This window comes from Gymnoscopelus microlampas, assembly GCF_963454915.1.
Source record: "Gymnoscopelus microlampas genome assembly, chromosome: 20".
Taxonomy (NCBI): Eukaryota; Metazoa; Chordata; class Actinopteri; order Myctophiformes; family Myctophidae; genus Gymnoscopelus; species Gymnoscopelus microlampas.
The window spans coordinates 32151869-32162955 of record NC_139957.1 but is presented as its reverse complement, the minus strand read 5'-3'; the positions used below and the strand labels follow the sequence as shown (position 1 = coordinate 32162955).

The following is an 11087-nucleotide window of genomic DNA, read 5'->3' as shown; positions in this document are numbered from 1 at the left end:
AATATCGGCCTTTAATTATCCTATAAATCAGAAATAGTGGTATATTTTCACGCAGTCTGCAGTTGTATGTGTAGCGTTGACACAATGAAAGCCAGGCCCCTCTGACACGGGGCCAGCAGGGACTAGAGGAGGGAGGATGGGGTTATTTACTGTATAGGTGTATGAAGACGAAAAATGGGCTTCAGTCAGGTGACACCAACATGATGCTTCACTGGAAGAGGGACAAACATGTAGAAGAACATTTTACCATACTGTAATCTCTCAAGACAGATTTATGTTTCTTTTTTTTACTGAATGGGTTCCCAGATTGGCCATACTGTAGCTTTGCTCTGTTCTTTAGTGAAGGCTGTAAAATCCTTTAATTAATATAGTTTTGCTCTGTTCTTCACTGAATGCTGTAAAATCCTTTAATTAATTCCCAAGCCATTCACTAACAACATATTTATATGTGCTTACCGTAAGTATTGTTTTGCTCTTTCTGCCTTCATAAACATGTATTTAGGCCAACTGCTCTGAAACATTTCTCTCATTATCAAATGTTGGCAAACAAAGCTGTGGGGGTTTTCCCTGGCGCTGTTACCTACCCTGCCTTCTTGCCCCCACTTATTACCCCAGGCTGAGAAACTGTGCATTGTTACTTGAGCTGTAATGCTACAATTATCCACCAATCTATGATTAATCAAGCATACAGACTTCATTTTTAATTTCTGCTAGTCTCAGGGAATGCTCTCAGCCTGAAAAGCTGCGTTTTTTCCCTGTTTCCTGTTTGCCAGTACACTGTTGAGTGCTACAAATGGGCAATGCATCTTGCGTGCCGACAAGCGCTTGATTACACAGGCATTATTTTTGCGATACTTATGAGGAGTGATATTCCCCGTGGACTTTACAAAGACAGAGGATAGATGGAGATATTTAGCTATAATCAATAGGTAACAAATCATATCCTCTCTCTAATGACCACCTCTCTCTGTTTCTCCCTCTTTTTAGATGTGGATGAATGTAGTAAGGACAATGTGTGCATTCGAGGCCAGTGCCTCAACACGGACGGCTCTTTCTTGTGCCTGTGCGAGGCCGGCTTCAAGTTCAACGCAGAGACAGACGACTGTGAAGGTGAGAGGCTGGGAGCTCAGAGTCTGTTCAGACCCACCACCACTGATGTCCTTGACCATATTAAACCACATAAAACATTTTGGCCAAATCTTTCAATTTTGCAAAGTAGCAAAAAAATAGCACATATACAACCTCACAAGGTGTCACCTTGCAATGGATTGTGAGCTTATAGATCGGCTATTTTCTTCATTTGCTATGACAAAGTATATAGGAATTAAGTGGTTAAATATGGAACTGTCATTATTGTGCCAACCGTTTGCCCTCAGGCATCTGCCCCCTCCATTGAAACAGAGCAAACCAACATGTCAGCATCGGCCGCCTGATCGTCACGCTACATTAAGATCAGAGCGTGCTCAGTATAGAAGCGTTTGGCTATGATTGATTACGTACAGTATAGCGATACGTCAGCGGGGATGGCGCTCCGCTGGAAGTGAGTGTCGGGGCCTGTGGATTAGAGGCTTTGCTCCACGGTGAGAAGGACCTGAGGGGCGCCTGGACGCCGTGGCTGAAGCACAGCACACCCTGTCCCCCCTCTAGGGGGAGCATGAATGACCCCATTGTGAGTTGGAGGTGTCTCTCCCTCTGGAACGTCTCCCTTTAGCTCCTTCACAAGTTCTTGGGTTGCTGTGATAATATTGTTCTTGGCCGTGCCCGCTGCCTGCTGCGCTTTGCTGAGGACGGCAACACTGCGGGCCTCCTGGCCGAACTGCGGCTGCTCAGCCATTGTACTGAAGCAGAGGAGCAATGGAGGAGGGGACAAGCGTGTGTGTGTGTGTGTGTGTGTGTGTGTGTGTGTGTGTGTGTGTGTGTGTGTGTGTGTGTGTGTGTGTGTGTGTGTGTGTGCGCGTTGTGCGTGTGTTTGTGTTTGTGTGCGCGTGCGTGCGTGCACGCACGTGCGCCCGCACGTGTCTGCGTGAATGCATCTATGTTGGTAAGACGCTAACATCTGTCTCTCTTTCCTTCCACAGACCAGAATGAGTGCAAGGAGTTTGGAAGCTCGGTGTGTGGTACCTGGCGCTGTGAGAACACCATTGGATCGTACCGCTGTTTCAATCGCTGCCAGCCGGGCCTCGAGGGAGAGGAGAACGTGGACTGCGGTGAGTGTTTGGATTGGGTCGCGTTTAAAAGCACTGCGTGCCACACACAAAGGGTGGAGTATAAAGTCAGGCAGATGCTGATGCTGTCTCCAAGATGCTGCGCAAAGTGGGAGACTCATTTTGGCCTGTTGCAGTAGACAGTATATTGTATGTGTGTGCCTACCGCAAAGCAGTATTTACTATTCAAATCTGGTGATTTGGTCCTAGTGGACACCAAGATTTGCCGCCTGCAAGGCCAAAAAAAAAAAGAAAAAAATATTTGAATTCCCCTTGCTCAGGGCTTTTTCCATCTCTGTTAACATGTCTGTAAGAGCCCGGTTCTGTCGCATCACGGAATCTGCTTTAAATAAAAAGGCAGCACAACTCCCAGCTCCCTCATTCACCTTGGGCCAGAGGATTAGGATAAGGTTGGGAAGAGCCTGAATAGCAGGCTTTCTACAGACTCTCCACAGCCCTCCCTCGGTGCACAGATAGCGATATCTCTCTGGCACGCACGGACAAAGAGGCTCATGTGAATCAAAAGCTATCAGTTGCTCTTGGTCTTCCTGGGCAGAAGGACGTGGGGGGTAGGGGGGCTGGAGGCGAAGGGAAATGGCCCCTGAAATTGGGGCACTTTAGAAAGAGGAGCACACTGTCATCCGAGGCTGTGTGTGGGGCCAGCTGATAATAGCAGTGGGTCTCATCCTCCTGACAATGCAGCTAATGGAGGGCAGTTGGCAGGGGCACTGCCAGGGAACCCGATCGCTGCTGTTCTCCTCTGTGGAAGTGGGGCAGGGCTGTTCTCTGATAGGATATCCAGCCCCAGACTAGCTCGTGGATTGTACATCACCTCCTCTTCCATCTCCTCTTCCCTCTATGAAACAAACCAGTCACCTGAGGTGACCGGTTTTTCGAGGCGTACTCCCACATCTGGACCCGCAACCGGCCAACAACAGCGTCCATGAACTTCACAATCCATAGAGCCGTACGTGTTTACTGGAAAGGCTGGACGCCGGGGGCTGTGTTTGTGTGTACATCCCTGAGATATGAACATTGCTACACAACCTTCAGAGTGAATCACTCTTCATTTTGTGTTGCTTATCTTTGTTACGTGTCTGTTATAGGACCATAAAACATCAAGCCTATTTTATAAGAAGCCTGTCTGAGAAAGACACGTGAGGCCAAGTATTTCCTCATATCAAGACACCGTCCAAACAGTCAGCGGCCGGAGAGTGACGGACTAGGTTGGGGAAGGGGCCTGAGAGTGTCGTCACAAAATGATATATTGGCCTCCAGATAGAGTCTCTTTGTCTATGTGTCTGCTTACATGTGTGAGAGACGCTGCATATTGAGAGCCATCGCAGCCTCCTATAGTATTATTTTCATCACCCTTTGGTTTTTATTTGACTCTTTGCGAAGAAAAAAGAAGGGCGGAGGAGAGCAGCAACAAGCAACCCTTAGGCCGATCGATGACAGAGCACCCCCACCCCCACCCGTCCCCGGCTAAGTGTGGCCGTCTCCTCGCTGTGGACTTTATGATGCTGCCTGTCTGGCACCAGCTTAAGAGTGCAGGGGTCTGTTGTGAGATAGGGCTCAGATTGAAACCAGCTGCTCACCTCTTCTCTCTTCCCGCTCTCTATACTCTTGTGTGGGTTCAACGTAGACACTCTTGAAGGGGCAGAGGGCTGTGTTCTTGCATCACAGACTAGATCCACTTGTTTTGCTGTTTTTTTGGGGCTCTGCTAAACAATAGCGTGTTAGTCAGGGAGGTCATCCAGGGAATGGTATATTCCGATTGGGACGGAGTTTTACAACCTTCACATCGCACAGTACACTGGGGCACGATAGCACTCCTTGTTCTTCTTCTTCATCACAGCTATGACCATCTCTCCCCAATCGCTTTGTTTTCATGCCAGTCCCTAGGCTCCACAACAAACACAGATCTCAGAGGTTGAGTCATGGCCACCACCGGCCCACCCATACACAAACACACACGCACACACACACACACACACACACACACACACACACACACACACACACACACACACACACACACACACACACACACCTCAGCCTGAGAACGTAGGCCTCTTACCCTCTCAAACAAGACCAACACTACACACAATAGGCTCTTGTTCCTCAGCGTGATTGGGGAGTTGTGGGAGATGCTGCCGTCACCCTAATAAAACAGTCCAGGGAGGGAGCTCAATTACTGCGAGGCATTTCTGTCTGCTTGTAAAAAAATCATCAAATATTCAAGAAGAGGCCAGACGCTGTAATTTCCAGTTTTCTGTGAGGGGCGTAGTTTTATTTTTACCCTCACGCCGTCCATTCTCCATGGGGCAGCGGTTGTCTTTGGCTCAGCTCGCCGTACCCATTTAGATTTAACGGTCATAACACAAAAGGGAAAAACATATTATTTTTTCCTCGCCCGAGCGTCAGCCACTGTTCCTCAGCCTTGCAATGATGCCATATGGAGGGCCCCTGTGGGCACAGTGTGTGTGTGTGTGTGTGTGTTTGTGTGTACACACAAACGTGCATGTGTGAACACGTGTGTTATGTTACGTATCCATTAGATCCGGTCTTTGTTTTCAGCTTCAATTCGCCATCAAGTCCGTAAATTGTGCGCAGCTCTGACGTGTATTTAATGAGGCATGCCCCGAGGACGGAAATTGTCTGTGGTTACACTCTTGCCAAGCTCACTCCCTGGCAAACGTATAGAAACGTGAAGGCTTTACCATGTGTCATTACTCATGCTGTGGTCCAGATGTAGGGCGATGTTCCGGCTTTGGGTGTAAACACGCCATAAGACAGCTTGACCTCCTTAGTGCACGGGGTCAAGATAGGCCATAGATGACATGACACATGAAACACACAAACACACCTCCCTGTAATGAAATACCTTCACCGCATCCCTTTCCAATTGCAAGTGTTAAGTAACCCTGTGCATATGGGTCCAATCAGACCAGGGGTTGCCCAGGGAATTGGAGAGGAGTGTGGGCCGTTGCAGGGTGAGCCAGCAGTCAGTGATTCCTATGGGCTTCTGGATCACCACCATGTGCTCCATATTAGCACATGGCACGGAGACCCCCACTTAACCCACCTGAACCCCCCTGCCTTACCGGATCCAGGAAGGAGTTCCTCCCAGGTCAGACCATTAGGAGGGCTGCCTATAATGGCTCAGGTCACCCCATCAGCTCAACACCTCCCATCCAAATTGAACTTCTCACCCTCTTGCGCACCTCAATTCCTCCCTTCTGGCAATTTTCAGCCCTCCGTGCATTGTGACGTAATCGTAATTATGACATGGAAAGAGGTGGAAAGGTAACCGCCACTTCCTGCTTTTGTCAAACGAGGCACGCTCTTGCTAGAGGTATCCCATCATGCATTATTCATCGTTTCCCACGAGCCATTAATGCTGTGATTAGCATTCTAACTTTCTGGCTGGATAAAGGCAGTTGTAATTGCCCCTCTTAGTAACGCTGTCACTCCAGCACTATCAAAGCCAGACGCATGGGGAAAAAGAAAGGCCATTAGAGTGTTTTTTTCCCAGGTGCTCTAATTACTCGGAGGTGATGGTTTGAAAACATTACATATGATGCGCTATGCTACAACATGGTACTGTACATGTTCGCTATTTTACATGGATGAAAAGCTGCACCACATACAGCGATTATTTCATGTAGCGGCTCAGAGCTTCCATTACCTTCCTGAGAGACCTCCCAGCTGGCTGCTTCTTAAGTTCTTCACACATGCGTAAATGTTCCTCGTGTACTGTTATACAATACACTTCACCTCACCAAAAGCCTTCAGCACATTCCCCTGATTGAGCTATGGGAATATTTTTCCGCTGTAGATGCTTTGTGGATTGCAATGTCTTTAGTCACTGTTTCCAAAAACACATATTCATGACTCCAGCCTTTTTATAATTTTCATCCTTAGTGGAGGAAAAGTCACAGGGTCACCTAAATCAGCAGGGTTCATCCTGCAAGGAGCATGAATGCAGTCAGCACGTTCTATGGTAATCCACCCATTTGTGAGATATTTTGTGTGCAAGTGGAAAATGTCACTTAAGGGTGGTGTTAGAGGAAAGGCCATGGAGTCATGTAAATCAGTAGGGATCAACCTCCGGGGAGAATGAAGGCGGCACCACAAATACCATGGCAATCAAGCCATAGATATTTGAGATATGTTGCTTCGGACCAAAGTGGTGGATGGACAGAAGATTTGACATTGTGATCCTCAGAATCTCGCTGCTAACGGGGGCCAAACATTTTGAGCTTGTGGGTTGGTGGGTTTCAGTATGAGCTCCGGTGCCATTCTCTTTTCATTTTGCAGCCATTTGAGCCCACGTGTCTATTCTAGCAATTTGGGTCCTCTCGTGCATTTTCTAAGTAGGTCCTACAGTAGAATCGACAATAGCAATTCTGTCCTAGACAGTTTTATTAGCCTGTGGGAGCTCATGTTCTCTGACCCCTGCGGCATGTTAGACAAGTGGCCAAGTCAGGACAAGAGCACTGACAGTGAACCAATCCGCTACCAAGCGTCAGAATGCAACTCATCTGAGCTGGAATGGAGGACAGGGCTGCAGCCAAGTCAGCTCTGTTCCAACTGAATGGGTTGAGGTTTATTTGGCTCATTCTGCTACTGTTTTCCAAATGACACAGCATTTATGAGAGCCCAGAGGCTAAATAAAATGCATCTAGACAATATGCGAATGTTGTTCCTGTTTTGTTGTCAATGAACCAATTACTTGTAAAATGTCTGTGGCGCCACTGGACGTACATATCTATTCTGCAACCAGCTAATGCTGATTTCTGACCAGATGACTGTAGAGAGCTTTGCAAGTAGTTTGTTGTTTATTTATTTTTTATAGTGCTCAAAATATAATGTCAGATTCAAACATCTCTCTGACTTCATATATTTTCTGTGAGTTTCATTATTCCATTCTGCCATTATGGCAACACATAATTTTCTTTTGTGTTATTTGAAAATACATCTAAACTGTCCATGTTAAATGATAGACATACTGTACGTCACTGTGTTGATGACTTGCAGAAAGTACATCCCTGGCTGATTAGCTTTTGCTGACTCAACGTTTTATGTCTAAGTTGAAAGAGAACTCACCACATGTGGTTGCTACCATACGTTGTTGATAAAATTCCCCATAATTTACCTTCAAAGGTCCCTAGATTAAAAACGAGAGAAACTGCTGAACATGCCACTTTGTAGGAACCATTCCACTGTAAAGGTACGCAAACCTCACTAAATAACAGTAGGGTGGGCAGTTGCATGAAGCATCTTAAGCTAAGGTTTCCCAATACAAGATTTTTTGGGAAATACATTTCTCAGTCAAATCTGTTAATTTAACTGTTAATTTGACCCATCATGGTCAATTGCTACACTTTCAGAATTAGATTAACACTCGATATAACCTGAAGTGAAATCTTGAGCCAAAAACATTTAGGTTTGTGCCAACAGCTACAGCCAATGTCGCGTGCCGAAATAGCAGATCTACAAGCTCACAAAGTGCAGTCTTACACTGACCACTGGCTGATAACATTGACCAGAGAAAAGACACAGATGACTGAAGCATGGTCAACCTCTCTGTTTGTTTTTAAACAATTATAATCAGCCTGCCTCTCGACCGGTATCTGTCTTTGGCCCCTGTGCTGTGCACAACACGCCAAGAAATACTACATTATGTATGTAAGAAATTGCTAACAAATGTTCTCTTTAAACAGCGAGTGGCGGGGAATCAAATACTTGTGTTATATGGCCCGGTGTTAACAGCTTCAACTTCCATGCCTCTCTTCCTCTCTCTGCATACATTTGACATAATACATATAAAACAAGGTCTTTCCCCTGCTTTTGTTAAACATGTTTTTATGATCTGTTGCGATGCATGCAAAGAACTGTTGTGGGTTGCCAGGTCTTGCTCCTAACCACCCTTTTGTGTCTAAGATCAGCTCCCCTGCTCGGAAACCTTTCCATGTTGGTTTTGACTGGGAGGGACTCCATTAGATGTCAAATACATCAAAATAGGTTTACACTGATTCATCGATTAGCATGGAAAGTTATTCCAGCCAAGGGCTGTTCTCTCAAATTCCTGTAGAGCCAAATCAAAATGTTATTTACGCTCAACCATCTTTCTTCAAATGCCTGTGAAGTGGTTTGTGTGAATGAGGAGGCCCCACCAAGGCTGCAAACCAGTCTTTCCCTTACATAATCTTACCAACTGTGCTGCGAGTCACTTCTCACTCCACAAATCCCGCTAAAGGGGCACCCAATCTGAAGCTTTCCAGACGTACGCTGTACTCTAAACGCACTGTGTTCAGGCATCGAGGCTGACGTCTCCTGCAGACTCGTCGAGTTGACTGATTACCATCGGAGCCAGTGTAGTAATGGACTCAATTAAATTATCTGGGTCCCCGCAAAGCTGAAAACATTCCAAGTGATTCCCCCGCTCCATGCGATGTTGATTCTGATATGTTATGATGGTGGTTATTGCCGTTACACTGCAAGAAGTTTGTTGCAGTAGTAATGTTTATTTTAGTAATGCTACAGCGTTGTTGGCAGGTCAGACATACAGTACAGTACAAAGCATTCTATCCGGTTGTAGCCTCCAGTGCTGTGATATTAAGATTTTATGTTGCCTCTGTATTCTCTGGCCTTACAGATATTGACGAGTGCCTCAACGACACCATCTGTGGAAATGGCTTTTGCGAGAACACGGACGGCTCATATCGCTGTCAATGTGATCAAGGTTACACCAACCCACCAGATGATATGGGCAGATGTGTTGGTATGTATACTTGCTCGCTGACAAAGCTTATGAGGTCCAGGCTTTCTGTATATATTTGTTTCTGTGTGTTGCTGTCTTGTTCATGTGGCTATATATCAACAGATTTTGTTTATTTTCATATCAACATCATTAAGTGTTTTCATACTGTCACGGCACTCATACTGGTGCATCGGAAGATACGTGTGGTTGGCTACACCCTCCCCAAGACTAAACCCTGTGTGTTGGCAGTGACGAGGACTATACAAACATGGGGGGATCTGGCAAAGACTAAATTGGGGAGAAACAAAAAACAAAAATAAAACCAGTTGATATCTAGAAAAGTGGGCTTCTCGAGTGCAGATCTTCGCCAGGCAGCGTTGCCTACGCAGTACCCAGGGCCAGCAAAAATTTGCAAGGCAGTCATTGGAATCAGCAAAATCTGACTGATACATCATGATCACGTGACCACAGAGATGATGTGTATCGATTCGTGTGAGTATTGGACAAAATCTGTAGGAGTTGTAGAAAAAAGTGTGAATTGGCCTGTTATAGCTCTATCATGAGGCCAATTTGAAAGATTTGCAGAGGTTCTCCCTTGGCCTTCTGGGAATGTGTGTGCAATGCTTCACGCCGATCGGTCCAACAATGCCTGAGATTAACTGTTTACAGACAGACAGACAGACAGACAGAGCACATAATCCCTCGCCTTTCGGCCATTCCAGCCTCCTGGCGGAGATAAAAATTAAGGTTGACAACAAACAGATTACAACCAATAATGGTGGGAACAATAGGACGAATCGTTGGCCACAACATCTATAATTGAAGTATTATCTCAAAGGATTTTCCCCATAGTGTACTGTATATACAGTAGCCTACCTATAGTACATAACGCAACTATTATATATATATATAATATATAATAAAGATGTATTTTTATTTTGCTTATTACTGTATTTTTCCTCTCCTCTCCTCTCCTCTCCTCTCCTCTCCTCTCCTCTCCTCTCCTCTCCTCTTCTCTCTGTCTCAGACGTGAACGAGTGTGAGATGAGCTTGGCGCTGTGCGGGGAGGCCCTGTGTGAGAACGCCGATGGTAGCTTCCTGTGCATCTGCCCCAACGACAATGAGGAATTTGATCCCCTCACCAGCCAGTGTCGCTCCATGGGTAATACGGCAGGCACAGCACTCACAATGACTTACGGGACTTAACGTTCCGTCACAGCACGGGGAGACGGAGTTGTCCCTGCTGTAATGAGCCGTCTCTCATTGTCCAAACAACAGGGTTAACGAGGAGGGTGCGAGTCATGTGATGTCCCATACAGTATCTGTCAACCTGTGGCAGTCCTCTCCACTCATTTTAATCGAGGATTGCATTTTTGTGGATACCCAAAAAAGTACACATTTTCATTTCAGGCTAGTCCCTGGGAAAGATTATCTGAACCACTTAAACCCTATATACTTTGTTCACCGGGTCCCCCAGGGCTCTATACTAGGTCCGCTTGTATTTCTCTCTCCACCAAATCTCTTCGCCGTAAATATGGTACGTGCCACCAGGCTTCATGTGGTTTAGTCCTATTTTATACTGTGGCTATTCAAAAATAGCCGATCTACAAACTATCGTGTATCATTTTGAAAGCTTTTGCCTATAATGACATGCCCAAAATAGGGAGGCCAGGGTTAATGTGGTTAAAACCTCCATCAGGACACATCTTCAAAAGCACTTCCCCTCAGGGCTTGTTCCACTTCCCCTGTGCGTATTTCCTTGCCAAGACAAACAAGGATGAGGTGTATTGTTGTAAGCTATTGGCGGGTAGCACCGTGGGCACACTACTCCCTTCTACACTAACATGACCTCAAGTCAACAGGTTACCGATACACGAAACACGATATCCAAAATGAAGGGAAAAGCCCTTTGAGTCATGGCCTTGCCATCGCGTCTCCAGCCTCATATTTGTATATGTACACGAATAGGCCATATTTACATTATTAAGCGGCGCGCCCCCGCAATGGGGATGTTTTTTCTTCTGCCTGGGCACTAAAACCCCAGCTATGCCTTTGTGTACCTTTGCGCCACATTCCGCTGTTTGCTTTCGACGTGTGCTAATCAATCATGTGAG

The 11087-nt window shown here is 46.1% G+C and overlaps 1 protein-coding gene across 2 annotated transcripts in view; it reads left to right on the top strand.

Annotated features, from left to right (window-relative positions):
• Positions 1 to 11087, top strand: part of LOC311035951 (latent-transforming growth factor beta-binding protein 2-like) — a 118716-nt gene that overhangs the window by 98546 nt on the left and 9083 nt on the right. For both annotated transcript variants that reach the window (XM_084044467.1, XM_084044466.1), the window contains exons 30-33: positions 988 to 1110; positions 2079 to 2207; positions 8869 to 8994; positions 10001 to 10135. In XM_084044467.1, the coding sequence (XP_083900593.1) occupies positions 988 to 1110; positions 2079 to 2207; positions 8869 to 8994; positions 10001 to 10135 (513 nt within the window). The remainder of the gene's footprint in view (positions 1 to 987; positions 1111 to 2078; positions 2208 to 8868; positions 8995 to 10000; positions 10136 to 11087) is intronic.